This window comes from Melitaea cinxia, chromosome 25 (assembly GCF_905220565.1).
Source record: "Melitaea cinxia chromosome 25, ilMelCinx1.1, whole genome shotgun sequence".
Taxonomy (NCBI): Eukaryota; Metazoa; Arthropoda; class Insecta; order Lepidoptera; family Nymphalidae; genus Melitaea; species Melitaea cinxia.
Window position 1 is genome coordinate 11845913 of NC_059418.1, and position 21029 is coordinate 11866941.

The window sequence follows — 21029 nt, forward strand, 5'->3', positions numbered from 1 at the left end:
TTGTAGCACCAGATGGCACCCACACTCTGAGAATAGAGAGCCAGTGGAGGGGACTGAAAAAATATTTTAGGCAAACCCAGCACAAACATGACTTAAATCTTTGGCTCGGAGAGTATTCATGGAGGAGGCGGATTTATATCCACCATTTAGATCCATATGAGGAATTATTAAATGCAGTAAAACACGTTTATTCTAACTAAATTTGTTTGTATGTTTGTTTGTTTGTTTGTACGGGCTCATCTCTGAAACGGCTGGACGGATTTTGACGGGATTTTCTCTGGGCTACTGTTATTTTAGAAATTTATTTTTAAGTATATTGTATAAGAGCGTTTTTTGTGGCATTCAAATAATAAAAAGTTTCTCCATTATAAACACTTTCTTTCCCTAGTGTCCCTATATACCCCAATAATAACGAAACTGTCGTTAAACGTTGTACTTTTTAAGTTAGGTTAGGGGTTTTTTTTTTTTGTAATGAAACTGTCGATAAACGGTCTATTCTTTAATTTAGATAGGCTAGGTTTATTATTTTTTTTTTTTTTTTTTTTTGTATAACGAAACTCGTTAAGCGTTGTATTTTTTAAGTTAGATAGGTTAGGGTTATTTTTTTTTTTTTTTTGTATAACGGAACTCGATAAACAGTGTACTTTTTAAGTTGGAAAGGTTAGGGTTATTTTTTTTTGTAACAACTCGATAAACGGTGTACTTTTTAATTTAGATAGGTTAGGGTTATTTTATTTTTTTTTTGTATAATGAAACTGTCGTTACACGTTGTACTTTTTAAGTTAGATAGGTTAGGGTTATTTTTTTGGTAATGAAACTGTCGATAAACAGTGTACTTTTTAATTTAGATAGGTTAGGGTTATTTTTTTTGTGTATAACGAAACTGTCGTTAAACGTTGTACTTTTTAAGTTAGATAGGTTAGGGTTATTTTATTTTTTTATTTTTGGTAATGAAACTGTCGATAAACGGTGCAATTTTTAAGTTGGATAAGTTAGGGTTATTTGTTTGTATAACGAAACTGTTGATAAACAGTGTACTTTGTAATTTGGATAGGTTAGGGTCCTTTTTTTTTGTATAACGAAACTGTCGATAAGCGGTGTACTTTTTAAGTTAGATTGGTTAGGGTTATTTTTTTTTTTTGTATAACGAAACTGTCGATAAACGTGTAATTAATTTTATATATAATATATAAAGTATAGCAATTAATTTTATATATAATATTAATTATACGTATATGATAATTTTAAATTAGATAGGTTATGGTTGTTTTTTTTTTGCAATGACTAATAAAAATAAAAATATATTTAAGTAAAAAGCATGATATGAAATTAAAATAAAATACACTAACAACCATTTTGTTTAATAGTCTGTCTCAGACCTCAGCTTATGTCAAAGAGTAAAGGTTTATGTTGTCTGTCGTTAAACGTCAGTTCGTATCGTATTTTTAATAATTGTTAGGTACTGTTTTTATTTTATATACACTTATTTAGATAAGAATAATGCTTTTGTGTTTAAATTGTTTCTGAAAGAAACGCTAAGTGACGCATTATTTTGTTTAAAAGTGTCTATTCGTCAGTCGTTAAAGGTCAGTTTGTATCGTATTTTCATCTTGCAGTAAAGATCGTTTTTACGTAAATTTGTTGGAAAATAACGCGTGATAGTCGCAGAACGGAGCATGAGTACACTTACTGCAGCACCAGAATTAAAGTCGAAAATAACAAAAGTTTAACCTCCCAAAAAAAAAATCTACCTATATTGTACAAAATAGAATCATTTAAGACCAGCTTGTAAGTGTAATATTTATGTTTTTTTAAATGAGGTAGGAAACAGCAGGAAATATCCATCTCAAAATCTGTAGCAGCTCGACTGGGGTACTACCTCGACCTTACAGAAGATTACAGCTAAATAATGCTGCTCTCAAGCAGTGTTGTGCTCCTGTGTGAGTAAGGTAGAGAGCTCCTGAACAGGGTAGAAGGCTGGGTCGGCAATGCGCTTGCGATGCTTCTGGTATTGCAGGCGTCTTTAGGCTACGGTAATCGCTTACCATCGGGTGGGATGGGGTAGGTTCCGTGATTCTTTTTTCAATCAAAAGCTGGTGATTGTGATGGGTCCCATTCTAGATTAATCAAGGTGACCATTTGGTATTGGTCACTCATGGCAAACATTGGTATCGGCCATACAGATGTTTGCCGTGGTCTGTAAGTTTGTGCTTGTGTATTGTTTCCAAACCCCCAACACTGGAGATAATTCTACTGGGGGCCATTGATGCATTTATTCATTTGTTTATTTGTTGAACGCTTTTAACGAGTTCATCAAAGACAGTATTTTTTTTTGTTAGCGAGTAAACAATATATAAGAGCCTGTATTTCTGCAGGTTAAAATGGCTGACGACATAGATTTCAAGGAACACGATATGCTGGACAATCCGAGGTACAAGACAGAAGTGATTAAGTATGAGGACGAAGGTAATATTTTTATGATTTTAGTACTTTAGTAATATTCCTTGATAGCGTTAATAGAATGATTCACCTTAGTTGAATGTGTCACTGCTGATAATGCTGACGACACTGATATCCGGTAAAACTGAATGAGTTTATAACTGATGTTGACTTCTTACTGATGTTTAAGAATCAAAATCAACTTAATTCAGAGATACTCGACAGTTATATACATAATATTCATAAAATGTCCCTTATATTGGTGTGCCTTACGGCATAGGCCTCATCTAGCGCCTTCCACTTTTCTATATCTGCTGCCACTCTCAGCTATAAGGGCCCTAAAGGCCAATCTTAGGTCATCGTCCCATCTTCTCATTTCACGACCTCGGTTTCTGAACCCATCTCTTGGGTACCAGACAGTCACCTGTTTACTCCATTTTTCAACTTTGCAACAAAGTAAATGTCTTGTCCATTCAAACCCCAACATTTTTTCCACCCTGTAGCTATTCTTTTATCGATTTCCTTGGACATTGGATCTGTAGGTGATATTATCTGTGGTAGGTAAACATACTCCATTATGTATTCCTGTTTTTGTCCATTGATAGTTACGTCTTCAACTAGTGAGTTTGTTATCTGTTTCTTACTTGAATTTATATCACGACCTACCTCCCCGCTTTTGTTTGCTAGAGTTTGTACCAATATTTCGAGTATTCTTAGGTTTTCCTCTAATATAATCGGGTCATCATTTTTTTTTAAATATATAACCTAGCGCTTGACTGCGATCTCACCTGATGGTAAGTGAAGATGCAGCCTAAGATGATGCGCGCTTGCCTAGAAGATGCCTATTCACTTTTGATTTGAAGATACCCAAGCTATAATTATTTGGAAAAATGGAAGCTGGAAGGGCATCAGCGAATTGCAGATGGGTTAATCGTGATCCGTTATGTTTAGTTGTAGTTGAACCCATTCCAATTTTCTAGACATTTGTTCTAGTACTACCGATAAAAGCTTGGGTGAGAGTGAATCCCATTGCCTGACTCCCCTTGCCTGTTTATCTGAAAAGAATCACCCAGACTCAATTTTCACTCTACCTTTACTTTCACTCTATACATTTCTGGTGACATTTATATATGTATTCTGGATCCTCTGTCCTAAGACCAGCCATAGTAGTTTATGTAGGCCAGATGATGAGATGGGCTTGCTGTACTCTTTGTATTTTTGAATGAACTGTTTGATGGTGTGTATATGACCAATTGTACTAAAATTTTTCGTTCATTTTCTTCAATCTGGATTGAAATTCTGTCCGGATTGACCTTTGCAAAAACTTTATATACATTTGATATGAGAAATATAAATAAATATATAATAAAAATAAAAACGTTTAATAGTCAGACGACAAAAGATCTATAATTATTAGTAAAAGTGAAAATTGCATAAAATGAATTTAAAAGAATATTTCATGGTTTGTGTATTGACTTACCTTTCGACACATAGTTTCAGAATTCAGAATTAATAATAGTTTGGCTCATAATATCGCTTAAATACTTTTTTATTGTGTTAAAATGAACAATCTTCTAAAAAGTGCAGTAACTTATGCAAATCATAAATTCAATTATATGAGAAAAACGACCTCGAGTTGCCGCCGTCAACCGACCGATGGCGTTGCCGTCGCTTCGCCGCGATATCCAACAGGCGTATTATTTAAGACCAGATTTCGCTCGCAGTTTCCCGCGCGTGGATTACGCCATTATGGCTGTATTACTTTCCATCACACGTTGACGTAGCGGTCACAACACTAGTGGCTGTTGCGCTGGCGGTTGCGGGTTCGATCCCCGCACATGACAAACATTTGTATTGAACATACAGATATTTACTATTGTCTGGGTGTTTGTGTATTGTGTTTCCGAACCCCTGACAGAGGAGATAATTCGACTGGGGGCAGTTGAGGCATTTATTTATTTAATTTATCTGTCGAGTGCTTTTAACGATTTATTCAGTCCAGTTTTTTTTTGTGAGTAAACAATAATTTACAAAAGCCTATATTTCCACAGGTTTAGACTCAGGCTATAAAATGGCTGACGACATAGACATAGAGGAACACGACGTGCTGGACAATCCGAGGATCAAGACTATATTTCCGGATATAGCGTGTATCAAGGCGGAATTGATTAACTATAAGGACAAAGGTAATATTATTATATAAAACCATTAGGCGACCCGTGCCCACTTCGTTGGGCGTTAATTATTATTAATATTAATTATTATATTAACCAAATAACATACTTTAAAGAACAAATTTTATGGCACTTACATAAAAATATCTTGCTCCAACGCCATCTATCAAAAATCGAGAAAACGTCGTCGATAGACTAAAATAAGACTAAATTAATAACGTCGAAAGACTAATAAATTGTTTTCTAATAGCGATAGATGGCGCTGGTTTATTTTACCATTTTGATATTATATTTTAATCTTCTTCTTATTTACTGAATTTTTTTGTTCAAATGTCACTCCTGAATAGTGTAGCTTCCTGTTAGTGAAAGAATTTTCATGATCGGATCAGTATTCGCGAAGATTACCCCCTACATACAAACAAAGTTATAAACTTTACCTCTTTATAATATTAGTGTAGATCAAAGACACAGCAATCTCGTCTCCCAATATTTTTTTAAAGTAAAACTGGACGCACTAAAAAAACTAAACGCACGCTGGACTTGGAGAGTAAGCTGGTGAGTGCGTAACGAGAGCGTTACGAAAAGTGTGATCGGGCGAGGCGAACGGAAGTTGAGAGGGAGATATAAGTTAGTGAAGATAGAAAGAGAGAGAGTTGTGTTCCGTAAGTTCTACTTCAGTCGTGTGGCATTATTAAGCATTTTACCTAACAAATAATTTTCAATTAATTTTCAGATAACAATGATTTCGATGAAGAGAGTTATGAAACGTACCAGCAAGACTTAACGGACCCGGAAATTCTAGAATGTTCCGTCGTTCTCGAAGATTGGGGCGACTCGCTAAAGAATAACCCGTGCTTCTGCTCCGATTGCAAAATATTATTCCCGACAGAGAACGCCCTGGACTCCCACGAAATGACGGCCCATTCGCTTCTCGTAGCCGTCGCTAGAGGTGTACGTGGTAGTGGTGATTTTGGTGGTGGTGATTGTGTAGCTAGAGTTGGTGCATCCTCCTCAGATTGGCGTAACGATTCTACGCTAAGTACGGCCGGCGAAGCAGGTATTGCAACTGAAAAGTAATAGATTATATATTTTATTTCCAAATCATAAGTATATTCAATGTGACTTGATTGTCACACTGAATTTAGGTTACTTCAATCTCAACAACGATTTGCAGATGAAGTCGGGTGGAAAGTAAGTAGCCCTGTATGTTACCTGTGTTATCTTTTCGTGGCTAAATCGATTTTTATGGAATTTGGTATGCAAGTAGTTTGAAGTCTGGGGATGGACATAGGCCAGGTACCCTTTACCAGTCTACTCGTATGAAGGATAGTGACAATAACATCGTACTACCTACTTATTAAGTATAAATATTATGGGCATCTTGTGGAGGCCTATGTCCAGTAGTGGACTGCAAAAGGCTGCTGTGATTGATTGATTTATTGATTGATTGATTGATTATGGGCATCGTGTTTTAACCAAAACTTCCATTAATAATAGCTAACTTTCTATTTTGGCTGTTGTTGTCCTCCAACACATGTGCATATTGGGCATGTTGGGCATGCTCCAAAGGAAGTTAATTAGCACGTTCAATCTAAAAACAGGTTGTAATTTTGAATACAAATTAACTTTAGCTGGTACCAAAGATTCCCAACCCGCTTTGTTCTGCAGTCACCAATGTCTGTCCAGCAGTGGACTGTATTGGGCTGAAGTGATGATGATGATGTGATGAAAATAAATTAGAGCATTTTAAGTAAGCAATAATTTTTAATTTATTTTCAGATATCAATGATTCCGTTGAAGAGAGTTACGAAAAGTGCCAGCAGGAATTAACGGACCTGGAAATTCTAGAATGTTCCGTCGTTCTAGAAGACTGGGGCGACTCGCTAAAGAATAACCCGTGCTTCTGCTCCGATTGCAAAATATTATTCGCGACAGAGAACGCCCTGGACTCCCACAAAATGACGGTCCATTCGTTTCTCGTAGCCGTCGGAAGGAATAAAGCAATAAAAAGCACAACGAAAAGCTCTATAGCAGCAAGATTGCAATTTGAACCTGATTCGGACATGGGGATATCGAATCTTCGCAACCACTGCAACAAAGTTCTTCCAGACAAAACATCGCTTCAGAAACATTCTGACGAGATTTTGACGAGAAAGTTTAGCTGTAACGATTGTGATTTAGAGTTTGAGAGTGAAATATCGTTACAACGGCATTTGAGAACGCTTCCTAGTGTCCTAATGTACTGTTGTCCAATTTGTTCCTGTTGTTTCAAGTTCTCGAAGATATTACTGTCGCACATGGTCGACCAACATCAGGTCGATGTGGAAAAGGCACCTCAGCGTGTGAAAACTACGTACAAGTGTCGGTTCTGTCCTAAAATCTTAAGGAATAATAAGAGTTACAATGTTCATATACAATATTTGCATCCTGACTTATACAAGGAGAACGGCAAAGACAAAACTCGTACAGAAAAATTCGAGTGCCAGCCCTGTAACTCGACATTCCCATCGAAAAGCTGTATAAGCTCCATAGCAGCAAAATTAAAATATGAAACAGATTTGAATACCGAGATATCGAATCTTTACACCTACTGCAACCAAGTTTTTCCAGAAGAAGAATCGGTTCTGAAGCAATCTGACAAGCATTTGACGAGAAAATTTAGCTGCGACGTTTGTGATTTAAAGTTTGAGAGTAAAACATCGCTACAACTGCATTTGAAGTCACTTTCCGGTTGCCTATTGTACTGCTGTCCGATTTGTTCCTGTTGTTTCAAGTTCACGAAGAAATTATTGTCACACATGGTCGTCCAACATCGGGTCGATGTGGATAAGGCACCTCAGCGTGTGAAAACTACGTACAAGTGTCTGTTCTGTCCTGAAATCTTATGGGATTATAAGAGTTACAATATTCATATACAATATTGGCATTCTGAACTATACAAGAAGATCGGCAAAGACAAAACTCACACAGAAAAATTCAGGTGCCAGCCGTGTAACTTGACTTTCCCTTCGGCGCATTCGGAGAAAATACACCGAATATCCCGACACGCTAAGTCTAAAACTTATTCAAAATCCGTCGGTCGTGACAAGCAGTGGGGGGAGACAAGCTTCTTAGCATTCCATGGATTCACCGTGCGGATGCCGGGTCCATCGTGTGGCAAGAGGAACTCAGAGCGGTTCCCAAGACTTGCGACCCAGGTGTAGGTTTAAGGACCCTTTGAGATGATGAACGCTCACCTTCTCTGCTCGAGTTGTCCGCCCTGCCTAGCCAAAGTTGGTCGGAACCTGTTAGTGCAGCCTTAGACACTCGTTCTAAAATGGAACTAACTGCAGTTCTCGACAGGTCAAGGTCTTTCAGAAGATTGTAGAGACATTTTGCTGGTATACCACTCGCTCCTTCTACCGCGTATAAATTACAAGATAGAACCGCTATCCTTTTTTTTGTATGGAAGAGAGGGCAAACGTACAGTTGGCTCACCTGGTAAGTGAAAACAACATCAACAGACACTCGCTACGTCAAAGGATTAGCAGGCGCGTTGCCGGACTTTCAAATAGGAATATGCTGTTCTTTTGAAGGTCCCTAGGTCGTATCAGTTCGGAAATACCGTAGGCTGGTTCCATAGAGTGGTCGTGCGTGGTAATTGGATCGCCGAAAATAACCCAAACTGACCTAAAACAAGAGTTATAATTATAACTAGTGGCCGCCCAGCGGTCGAAATTCAACCATAATTTAAATTATAAGTTTGAACATTATTAAGGTTCTGTTGTTAACGACTATACTTCTATAATTCATAATATTTTATCACTTTTAATATTTGATTACATTATATTATATTGTTATATTTTGTTGTATTATAATTCATTATATTGTGTGATTGTTGCCACATTATTACATACATATTGTAATATAGTTCTAAGTTTGTGAAATAAAGATATTATTATTATTACTAGCTGACTCGTCAAACGTTGTCTTGCCGCTAAACGCTATTTAAAAATAGGGGTCGGTGGTAAAAGCGTGAAAATTGAAAATAAATAATTTATCTAAAAATTAAAAAAAATATATATCACTCTATGTGCGCAAAAAGTCTACGAAACATTACTTAGATAGCGGACTCATGTTTATAAAGATGTTTTCTCCATATAATGAGAGGTGTACTGATGAAAATATAAAAAGAAAAGCTAAAACAGCTCGGCAATATAGGGATAATATAAATCAAAATTTAAATTATTCATTTGACGAACCGAAGATGGATCTTTGTAACGAATGTCATGCTTACGACACAAATAAAAATAATATGACAGAAGAAGAAATAAATAAACAAAAACAACATATAATATCAAAAAAAAAAAAACAAGAAATTTAAATGAAAAAGACAAAAATAATGACAGCATGCTTCGATTTTCAAAAAATTCTAAATTGTCCTCATGGAAATGTAGGTTTATTTTATTATAAAAGGAACCTATCGGTCCATAATTTTACAGTTTTCGATCTAGCCAGTAAAGAAGCATATTGTTAAATGTGGCCAAAGATTAATGGGAAGCACCATGAAGTTACAAGCTGTGTGCTTTTTATTGAGACTAAAGTAAAAAATGGCGCTAAGGAATTCATTTTTTGGTCAGATAATTGTGCTGGGCTAAACCGAAATCGTATTGTGTTTTCATTATCTACTTATACTTCAAAAAAAAAATATGGTGTAACAATAACTAATAGGTTCATAGAGCGAGGACATACTCAAAATGAAACAGATTCCGTTCATGCTAGAACGAAATTCAAAAAATAAACTCATATACTGCAGAGCAATGGTATGCACTAGTAAGACGGTTAAAAGTTAACACGCCTTATATCATGTGATTGAGATGAGTGTTACAGATTTTTATAATTTCAAAAAGTTATTGGATAGAAAAAACTGGTAATAGCAAACTAAATTATAAATAAAGTTGATTTGAAAAAAATATGTTTTTATTGCTACTAATCTTTTTTTTTTTTTTATAAGTATGTCTAATTTTTTTCATCTGCTGTTTATGGTGATCAAAGCTGAATTGTTTGTCTACCAAGAATTACGTTTAACAATTTGCAACTTGACGGCATTTAAATTTCTTATCACGCATAAAGTAGTCACCCGGCGTAACTTGAAGGCGAGGAAACTTTACTCCACGCATATCGCCGTAACTCGTCGTAACATAATAATATAACACTCGTATCCGAACGCATAAAGTCATAAGTATGTAATTTCCGTATTTTTTCATTAAATTACAATTCATTATCTATTAATTGTGTTTGTTTAAAGAATGACTTAAGGCACCATTAATTATAAGCTTGATTAAAATTTAAATTTCCTTCTCGTTTTCGAGTAGTGAGAAAAGTAAACTTTAAATGCCCATACTCTAAACTTGCTGTATTCTGTATACGACCTTGTGCGCCGGAGGTGTCGATTTTTTTTCATCTATTGTTCTTTAATTTAGTAAGTTAAAATGTTAGGATTTCTCAACATAATTAATAATAAATATGGAAACAAAAATGTAAAAAAGTTTGAGAATTGTAACACCAAACACCAGTCTTACAGAGCTACAGATAATTTTTTAAACACTGCATAGCAAAGGTTTTTTTTTATCATATCATGGATAAATTCTCTATGCTCGATGATATGATCAAGTAGACCAGATTTAGTAGATTTCTAGTTTTTTGGTAGATTTCGAGGTACCGGTAACAATATCTAGTAGGTAAAATTGTTTTGGTATATTTTGGTAGAATTCACATTTTTCAGCTATTGTGGTACTTTTTTTCTTCATATGGCAAACCTCTCAAAAAAATGTGATGTATTCTTCTTTTCATCGAATGGATTGTAACTATCGCCTTCTACTATTAATTGTTCGAGAGGGAAAACTGTTGGGGGAATCACACATGTATTGAAAAAAATTATTAGGTAGGTTTGTCTTTAATTTTTAATCTTTTCGTAACCGTTCGTGCCATGAGCCAGTGATGCAAAAGTTACCGATTTATCGGTGTAACTCCTGATTTGATTGGTGAATAAATACCAATAAAATGATTTTAGGGTATAATTTCCCGATTTACTCCATTTTAGCACATGAGTCTTAAATTATACGAGTTTTGAGGTTGTAACACTGTTTGTACCTAAATTTAACTGTTCATATAAGGTAATTCCCAGAGGCATTTTATACTGGTCTCTTTTTAAACAAGCCAATCTAAGCTGTATTTCATAGGTACTAAGGTTTGAATATTATTGTCTTTGGAATAGGGGCTTCCCACAGTTATCGATTCCGAGTGAAATACAAAATTTCAATAAAAAGTAGAATAGATTAAATATATTAAGAAATAGGGCTTTCAAATCAAATTAATGGGCTCCGCTTTATGACAATGTTACCTAACATAAAGAAGAATAACCATAACTCGATCACAATTTAAACATACCTATATTTCTGTACATTTTAATTTTAAGTAGCTATTATATTATTATATTATTATTGTTATTATTGTATTTTAGTTTATATTAGCTATCTGCCATTGAAAGTCCCATCAAAATTGGTCCAGGCGTTTTTTTTAAGTAGTAAACATTGATTTATCTAATTTATGGTATTTTTTGTTTATTTTATTGTTTTGTCGTTACAATCAAGAGAACAATTATGCTTCTTCGACGTAACACAACAGCGAAGAAGTGTAATAGATTTTTAGTATTTTCTCCTTCTCTTCTGGTAGAATTTAGTAGTTTTCAACCTCCACTAGCAGTAGATTCCTTAAATGAAATCTGGTCACACTGTATGTCACAAGTCAAAACAAATTATTTTTTCTGGTTTTCTCTTAAAACGAGTTTTTTTTCGCGCCTTAGTGGTTTTGGCTAACACACGTATTAGAGAGATTTTGGTGTTTTATTTTCATTTCTTTCGTTAATTTACTGTAAAAATAGTCTGTTTTTTATAATCATTGTATTTTACTCTCATTACTGGTTGTTGTAAGTATTTGTAGTTAGTTATTTATTATTTTTAGTATACTTAAATTTATTTTGGTTTAGAAATAAGTTTTTTAATTCAATATGGAGGTCGATCGACCTCCTGATCCCCCCGATCCTGGGATTTTTAACAATATCCCTGATCCCTCTTTATTTAATTCATCTTCCGAATCTCGTAAACGACCGAATGAACATATTTTAACTGATATAGCATCTAAGAAAATAATTGTCAACCCGGCCACTGCAAATCCGTCCATCCAATCCATTTACGTACACCCATCTTTCTCTGAAGGTCCTAAAAAATACTCAGGTGATGATAAAGGCCCCTTCATCGTTCAGGTGTCGCGGGAAGTAACTGAGCCCTCCTCAGGTACTACTCTCCGTGCGATACAGTTTGGGCAATTTTTACATAAACATAAAATCAGCTCCGTCGTAAAAGACGGAGTGAAAAATCTAGGTAGAAATAAAATCTCGGTTCAATTTGATTCCGCTGATGCAGCTAATTCATTTTTAAATAACCCCATTTTAGGCCTCTGCAAATATAATGCCTTTATCCCGACATATAATATATCTCGAATGGGTTTAGTTAAAGGAGTTCCCGTGGACTGGTCGATGGAGGAATTCGTCGACTCATTAGAACTTCCGGCTGGATGCGGTGAAGTTGTGAAAGCGAGACGTATGAATCGTAAAGTTCTCAATGAGGGAGTCATCACCTGGGTTCCTACCCAATCCATAGTTTTGACCTTTAGGGGACAAATATTGCCCACTAAAATTTTCTCTTATCACACTGCCCTTCCTGTAGAAACCTACAACCTTCCTACTATCATGTGTCTCAGTTGCTGCCGGTACGGGCATGTTAAAAATCAATGCAGATCGAAACCGAGGTGCTACAAATGTTCACAGCAACATGGTGGAGATTCATGTGATGTCACTAAGGACAATGCTTCTTGTGTTCATTGCTCAGGAACGCATTTCGCTACAGACAAAGGTTGCCCTGAGTATTCGCGACAACACTCGATTAAATTAGAAATGGCCGCTAGTAATAGTTCATATTTCGAAGCATCCACTAAATTTCCTCCTGTTCGTAGATCCTACGCGGAGATTACTAAAGAAGTATCCTCCCCATCCTTACATATTTCTCTAAACCCCCACAATGCCAGCCCTTCCTCAAACAATTCCATCTCCTCCTACCGCAAAACCGTAGTCCGTTCTGCTCGCCCCTCTTCCGCGCTTGGGAAAGGGTACGATAGACAAGCCCACCAAGCCATTATTGGCAGCTGTCCTTCCACCACTCCTAACGGTTGCGCTATTAATGAAAACAATAACACTCCTTCCTTTAGAAACTCCTCAAACCTTTTAGAAATGCTTACTGAACTCATCCTTAGTATGGTTGTTTCATGCAGTGATGTTCCCCTACCGTCCAACGTTGCCCTTAACCTTTCCAAACTAGCTAATCTTGCTAATAATGTTCCCGACCAGCTTCCTTCAGTGGAACTGCCAGAGCATTCGTCCTAAAAAACATGAACTCATTTCCCTCATCAATCAGCATAGTCCGTCCATTATTGCCATCTCTGAAACATGGTTAGTTCCTGGTTCTCGGTTTCGGGTCCCAGGTTTCTCCTGTTTGAGGGATGACAGAAGTGATGGATATGCAGGTTGTGCCCTTTTTATCCGCCATTTTATCCCATTTTCTCAAATCCCCCTCCCTCCCAGCCAGCACTTTAGTGCTGTTGCTGTGAGATCCTTAAACATTTCTATCCTTTCTATATATATACCTCATCCTTCTTCTTCCCTTTTTCCAGATCTTCACTCTGTCTTTTCTATACTACCTCCTCCTGTCCTTATAATGGGTGACTTTAACGCTCATCACACTGCATGGGGCTGTCATACCTGTGATAGATATGCCCACTTATTGGTGGACATTGTTGATGATGTCAATCTTTGCATCCTTAATGATGGTTCGCCTACTCGTAGGGTTTTCCCTTCGCAAAACCCCGGGTCTGCGGTAGATTTGTCCTTATCATCTCCCTCTCTTGCTTCACAACTTTCATGGAATATCCTTTCTTCCACTTTTGGTAGTGACCACTTTCCTATCGTCTTATCTCTTAATCAAAGTTCCACTTCTTCTATTATCTCAAATCCTAATCCCCTATTAAAATATTCCCTCAAAAATGTAAATTGGTCTGACTTTGCCAGTTCTGTTGATGACATATTGGACACTATCCCAGGTTTTATAGGTGGTGAAAATATCATTCTCTGTTACGAATCATTTGTCAATGCTCTTACAACTGCCGCCGATTTTCATTTTCCCAAAAAACATTTTCCCAAAAAACAGGTGCTTTCCACTCCCTGGTGGGATGAGGAATGCACTCGTGTATCTAAACAAAGAACAGAGGCAGAGTCTATGTACTCTGTGTCTATGTCCCCTTCTAATTTTTTACTTTATAAACGGTTAGACGCAAAATTGAAAAGATTAGTGTCGAAAAAGAAAAAATGCTGCTGGGTTGATTTTTGTGAATCACTTTCTCCGCGATCTCCTTCTTCAGTAGTTTGGACAAAACTTAAAAAATTTCGTCGTTCCCTCATTTCAAGTAATAATTCTTCTAATGATCCATCAGAATGGCTTAACAATTTTGCTGACAAACTTGCTCCTCCCTTTGTTCCTCACCAGAACAACTTTCTTCCTTCACTTCCAAAACTTATCTCAGACGAAATGGATGCTCCATTTTCCTTCTCTGAGCTCCAGTGTGCTTTGTCTGGGCTTACAGACTCTTCACCTGGAGAAGATGGCATTCCATACTCTTTTATAAAAAACTTAAATCATAAATCTCAGGTTATATTTTTAAACATAATTAATGGATTTTATACAACAGGCGTTCTTCCAGACTCTTGGAAAACACAAATAGTTTTACCAATTTTAAAACCAGGCAAAAATCCATCAGATTCAAATTCCTACAGACCCATCGCCCTTTCATCTACTTTAGCGAAAATTACGGAGCATCTGTTGAAGAACCGTTTGGAATGGGTAATGGAAAGCAGAAATATTCTCTCTCCCTCTCAATTTGGCTTTCGAAAGGGATTGAGCACAATAGATAGTCTCAGCATTCTCACCACAGATATTCGAATAGCCTTTGCAAAAGGAGAGTACCTTGTGGGTGTATTCCTAGACATAAATTCTGCATATGACAATGTTCTTCTCGCGGTACTCAGGCAAAAACTGCATCAGCTGGGTATTCCACCGAGGATGATACATTTCATATGTAATTTACTTTTCTGCAGATCAATATCTGTAAGATTCCAAAACGTCTCTCTTCCCCCCAGACTTGTCTGGAAAGGTCTCCCTCAAGGCTCCGTCCTTAGTCCTTTACTTTATAGCATCTACACCTCTGATCTCGAATTATCTGTCAACAATTTTTGCAACATTTTACAATACGCTGATGACATTGCCATATATTATCGATCAAATTCAGTCGATGATATCACATTTAGGGTTAACTCTGCTTTGCATTATCTAGGCCAGTGGCTGTCTGACCATGGCTTATCTTTATCGATAACCAAAAGCCAGGCAGTTGCTTTTTCTAGAAAAAGAATCGTCCCTGTCTTCGATTTTCGTTATGGAGGTCAGCGCATTGACCTCGTAGATAAGGCTAAATTTCTGGGAGTTATTCTCGATAAACGACTAAATGGACTTTCTCATACAGAGCATATTCTTAAAAAATGTGAAAAAGGTATCAATGCCCTTCGGGCAGTTTCAGGCGTTTGGTGGGGAGCGCACCCATATTCTCAAAAACTCCTCTACAATGCCATAGTTCGTAGCCACATGGACTATGGTTTATTCGTTTTAGACCCTATTATTAAATCAGCTTCAGAAAAACTAAATAAAATACAATACAAATGCCTTAGAATCATTCTGGGTGCTATGACATCTACACCTACGAATGCTCTGCAGGTTGAATGCGTTGACCCTCCGTTGCAAATAAGGAGACAATTCCTTTGTGATCGGTTTGTCAGCAAAATGTTACAGCTATCTTCACATCCTCTTTGGAGTCGTTTAAGCGAACTATCACAAATTCACAATCCCAACAAACCCGAATCATGTCTTTTGAACAGCTTCCTGTACTTTACTAAATTACCAAATCCATATATTCAACTGCCTATAAATCCTCTTTTTTCTATTCCCTATAACGCCCTTGTATATCGTCCTGTCATTGTTACGAACCTTGGTCTTATCAAAGGTTCCCCGAACACTAAGTCTCTCTTTAATTATGTAGTTCATCAAAATTGGCCCGATCATCTACTTATTTATACCGATGCGTCTAAACTGTCAGCAGATAGTTGCGTTGGTGCAGCCTGCTGGATCCCAAAATTCAAAATTATTTTACAGTTTAAGTGCCCGCCTGAATCATCGGTCTTCACCGGTGAAGCAGTCGCTATTTTGGAAGCTATTTTATATGCCCACTCCCATGATTTAAGACAAACCGTAATTTTGACTGACTCCTTAAGTTGCCTATTAGCAATTAAGGAAAACCCGTTTCGTAGCAGAAAAAGATTTTTCATTATTTTAAAGATCAGGGAAGTTTTGTTTTTATGTCATCAGAAAGGATTGCAGATCTCTCTTGTTTGGATTCCCAGTCACTCTGATATTCCCGGCAACGAGACTGCGGATTCATGTGCCAAATCTGCCATCCAAATCGGCTCCCATGCTCACTATAAAAATTCCTGTTATGATCTTGGTGTTGCAGCGAATACTCGGTTGGCCAATTCGTGGACATCATCTTGGATATCATCCAAAATGGTAAAAGGTACATACTATGCGAGCCTGCAACCAGAAATCCCTAGACGACCATGGTTTTTCCGTTTTAGACACGCCGATCGCTGGGTCACTTCGACCATTTGCAGGTTGCGTTTAGGTCACGCGTGCACACCTAGACATCTCGCAAAAATTAGAGTACGGGACCATTCACTCTGTGAATGCGGTTTAGATGAAGGATCCCCATCCCATATCCTGTTTAATTGCCCCAAACTCCTTCATCCGTTGTATGACGTACTCCCTCCAGAAGTTCCCCGCCCTATAAATGTTGAATCTTTATTAATGTTTGTGTTTAGTCCTCTGTGTTCCTTTTTATGTAAATATATTAAATATAATAAAATTAAATTGTAAATATTACAATGTATATATATATATATATATATATATATATATATATATATATATATATATATATATATATATATATATATATATATATATAGTACAATGTTATTACTTATAAATATTTTTATATTTTTGTACATTTTGAGAGTATTGTGAATAAATACATACTATTTTCGTGTATTTTCAAAATTTAACTAAATTGTATTCTCAAATCCACCGAAATAATAACAATCTCCGTCGTGTGTTCTCCATCCCACGTGACATTGGCGAAATGATATGTGTCAAACTGACACAACTAAAAGCCATTGAGCAAAGAACTGAACTGAACTCTTAAAACGATTATCACAGAGTACATTATATATACAATGTTTTTCGAGCGTTTTTATACTTAAACAACAGTTAATATGTTGATTATATAAATTTGTTATCATAAACATTAATATTTCTAGATTAACTCTACAAATAGATCGTAAACAACGTAATGTAAAATTTTTGTTTACACCAATATTAAAACAATAGGAAATGGACGAATTTCAGTATAATGCCTCGGAAAAAGTCTAACCTCAACAACAAGTATAGTAAAAATGCAAGACGTATGCGTGCTAATAGAGCAAATGAATCGCAAGAACAAATTGCAGCGAGAAACGCAGCCCAACGAATCAGAACAGCAGAGATTCGCAGACACGAGTCTCGGGAACAGCGTGATGAACGTCTACGACGAAATATATTGAGGACGAGATTGGCGCGAGAACGCCACAAAGCAACATTTAGAGAACGTGACAGAGAGCGACAAAAGGCCAGCCGTGCATTAAGACTTCGAGAATCCGAATGTACACATGACGTTAATTACTCTGCACATGCTGAAATTACAATTGGTGAAAAGGATAAAATACGTCAAGCGTTAAAACCTCGTAATGAAACAAACGGTATGTGTTGTGCATCAGGAAAAGTTGTACTGACACCGCTTCCTACATATATATATATATATATGCCGTGTGGCTACGGTAGTAAAGAATATAGCCACCCCCTCTTCCCGTGGGTGTCGTATGAGGCGACTAAGGGATAACACAGTTCCACCTTGGAACTTAAAAAACCGACCGATGGCGGGATAGCCATCTAATTGCTGGCTTTGAAATACACAGACCTAAGACGGGCAGCAGCGTCTTCGCTGTGACAAAGCCAGTCCTGCGGTCACCAACTCGCCTGCCCAGCGTGGTGACTATGGGCAAAACACTTGAGTTCACGTCATTTTTGGTATGAACTTGTGGAGGCCTATGTCCAGCAATGGACTGTGATAGGCTGAAATGATGATGATATATATATAGCTATCGAGATGGATATCCTTTATTACCATAACTGACACAAGAGCTTACATACTGCGTTGCAATAAATTCATTATTTAAAATTTATATTAGTAGGTTAATGTTCCTCCTTAATACAGATAGCTCAGCTACCTAGCTAGGAGAAGTAGAGATCAACATAGTAATTGCTTTCAAATTAAACCTACAAACTGATTGTTCCTTTTTTGTCACTTGTTACTTGAACATTTACTTCAAGACGGTGACACTCCTAAAAAATGTACAAATAATAATAAAGATCTAATGCTTTCAAGCAGTATTGTGTTCTGTGGTGAATAAGGTAGAGAGGTTCTGAACAGGGTTGGAAATGCGCTTGCCATGCTTCTGGTGTTGCAGGCGTCTTTAGGCTATGGTAATCGCTTACCATCGGGTGGAGTTGGTGATTCTTTTTTTAATCGAAAGCTGGTGATTATGAAGTGCCCCATTTTAGATTGATTGATGCGACCCTTTGGCACAATGGTTACTAACGGCAAACGTTTGTATTAGCCATACACATGTTTGCTGTGGCCCGTACGTTTGTGCTTGTGTATTGTTTCCGAACCCCTGACACAGGAGATAATCTTACTGGGGGCTGTTTATTTATTTACCTGTCGAGTACTTTTAACAAGTTAATCAGTCATTTTTTTTGTTTGCGAGTAAACAGTTAATATATAATTGCCTATATTTCCACAGGTTTAGACTCAGGCTATAAAATAGCTGACGACATAGACATAGAGGAACACGACGTGCTGGACAATCCGAGGATCAAGACTATATTTCCGGATATAACGTGTATCAAGATTGAAGCGATCGACTATGAGCACGAAGGTGATATTTGTATAATATTGTACTTTACTAATATGCCTTGGTAGCGATAACAGAATGATTCACATTAGTTGAATGTGACACTGCTGATAATGCCGACGACACTGATGTCTGGTGAAACATGAATGAGGTTATGTGATAACGTACATATATTTGTAATTTATAATAGTGCTGTGTGGCTACGGCACTAAAGAATTTAGCCACCCCCTCTCTTCCCGTGGGTGTCGTAAGAGGTGACTAAGGGATAACAAGGTTCCACAACCACCTTGGAACTTAAGAAGCCGACCGGTGGCGGGATAACCATCCAACTGCTGGCTTTGAAATACACAGGCCGAAGACGGGCAGCAGCGTCTTCGGTGCGACAAAGCCAGCCCTGCGGTCACCAACCCGCCTGCCCAGCGTAATGACTATGGGCAAAACACATGAGTTCACGTTATTTTTGGCGTAAACTTGTGGAGGCCTATGTCCAGCAGTGGGCTGTATAGGCTGTAATGATGATGATAATGATGATAATCTTTGTTTCGCTTCAGCCAGTAATATACCACTGCTGAGCATAGGCCTCTTTCGACGGGTTAACGTGCTTTCCGAGGCACGGTGGGGAGTCCCACAAGGACTGCACAAACACCCAGACCACGGCAAACATGTATGTCCAATACAAATGTATATCATGTGCAGGGATCGAACCCGCAATCGCCAGCGCAACAGCCACAAACCAGTGCTGTGACCGTTGCGCCAACGCGTCATCAGTAATCTTTTCTTACCCTATGGAAAAAACTCATAAAACATGGACAAATGCAGACCAAATTCTCATACCGAGTTATGAGAGTATTCGAGATCTCTTATGCCTGTATGAGTAAATAGATTTTAGACATTTACTAGCTGACCCCGCAAACGTTGTTTTACCATATATTTTATTAACTCCCTTAACCCCCCCCATAACTTAAGGGTATGAAAAATAGATGTTGGCCGATTCTCAGACGTACCCGATATGCACCCAAAATTTCATAAAATTCGGTCCAGCCATTTATAACCTCATCTCAATATAGTAATATTTTTAATTTTGATCTAAGTCTTTTTACATTAACTAATACATTATAATTAATTTTCACATATCAATGCCATGTCCAGCAGAGGACCGCAATAGGCTGAACTAATGATTTCGACAAAAACGGTTATGAAACGTACGAGCACGAGAATACCCTGGACCCCCACAAAATGACGGCTCATTCGTTACCTGTACCCGCCGGAAGGAACAAAGATAGTACTCATCGAAAACAACACAAGAAGTATTCCTACACGTGATTAAGACTTATTCGAAATCCGGCAATTTGGACAAGCAGATCAAGATAGAACCCCTATCGCCGAAAATAACACACCGAGTACCGAGATTGATTCTGAAACTTGTTCGAAATCCGTCGATTTGGACAAGCAGATCAAGATAGAACCCCTATCGCCGAAAATAACCCAAATTGTCCTAAAACAAGAGTTATAAGTGGTCGCCCCTAATTAATTTAAAATATAAGTTTGAACATTAAACTTAAGAGTGTATATGAGTGTGTGTGTCAAGTACACGGTAGTGTATGTAATGTATATTTTATCGATTTAATGTATTTTGATGCAAAATAAAAAAAAAATTAGCATTCTGCACGCCTTCTCTATATAAACCAGAGGTTCCCAAACTTATTATGTCTAATGCCCACTAAGAGAATAAATTATTTTATAATGCCCCCTTTGAGCAATCTTTTAATGAATATTAGTTGATGTTCACAAGTTGTAGTCGAGTCCTTATGTATTAAATTACGAATCGCCCCCAAGCTACTACACAACGCCGCCATTTTTTTTTCTAGGTCTCTTACCCTCTTAGTACTGCAGCGCCCACAAGGGGAACATTGATATAAACTTTGAGTGTACGAAATTTCATATTCCTTCGTTTGCGCAAATTTCGTAAAAAGGTGTACAAAGTTTTTGCTTCACGTATTAATATATAGATATACCAGCTGACTCGGCAAACGTTGTTTTGCCGCTAAACGCTATTTAAAAATAGGGGTTGATCGTAAAGAGTTAAAATTTAAGGTTGTACATATGTATTTTTTAATGTTGTATAATAAAAAAAAAATAATTTATCAAAAAAAAAT

General features: G+C 37.0%; 2 protein-coding genes across 2 annotated transcripts; both read left to right on the top strand.

Annotated features, from left to right (window-relative positions):
* The first annotated feature begins 4510 nt into the window (after positions 1 to 4510).
* LOC123666126 (zinc finger protein 423-like) lies at positions 4511 to 7816 on the top strand. The gene is made up of 3 exons (XM_045600333.1): positions 4511 to 4625; positions 5347 to 5670; positions 6393 to 7816. Exons 1-3 carry the CDS (start codon positions 4511 to 4513, stop codon positions 7814 to 7816), a joined length of 1863 nt encoding a protein of 620 aa, XP_045456289.1.
* Positions 7817 to 17065: 9249 nt separating this feature from the next.
* LOC123665946 (cyclin-dependent kinase 11B-like) lies at positions 17066 to 20386 on the top strand. The gene is made up of 3 exons (XM_045600171.1): positions 17066 to 17658; positions 18763 to 18897; positions 20004 to 20386. The coding sequence occupies exons 1-3, from the start codon at positions 17274 to 17276 to the stop codon at positions 20036 to 20038; spliced, it is 555 nt and encodes a 184-aa protein (XP_045456127.1). The 5' UTR covers positions 17066 to 17273; the 3' UTR covers positions 20039 to 20386.
* Positions 20387 to 21029: the final 643 nt, after the last annotated feature.

What these genes read in the sequence shown, in the direction of transcription:
- LOC123665946 (XM_045600171.1), top strand. Translation starts at nt 17,274, where the DNA reads ATGCCTCGGAAAAAGTCTAACCTCAACAACAAGTATAGTAAAAATGCA. An exon ending in ACCTCGTAATGAAACAAACG is followed by an intron (nt 17,659 to 18,762) that starts GTATGTGTTGTG and finishes ATATTTCCACAG; the next exon opens with GTTTAGACTCAGGCTATAAA. An exon ending in GATCGACTATGAGCACGAAG is followed by an intron (nt 18,898 to 20,003) that starts GTGATATTTGTA and finishes ATTAATTTTCAC; the next exon opens with ATATCAATGCCATGTCCAGC.
- LOC123666126 (XM_045600333.1), top strand. Translation starts at nt 4,511, where the DNA reads ATGGCTGACGACATAGACATAGAGGAACACGACGTGCTGGACAATCCG. An exon ending in GATTAACTATAAGGACAAAG is followed by an intron (nt 4,626 to 5,346) that starts GTAATATTATTA and finishes ATTAATTTTCAG; the next exon opens with ATAACAATGATTTCGATGAA. An exon ending in AAGTACGGCCGGCGAAGCAG is followed by an intron (nt 5,671 to 6,392) that starts GTATTGCAACTG and finishes ATTTATTTTCAG; the next exon opens with ATATCAATGATTCCGTTGAA.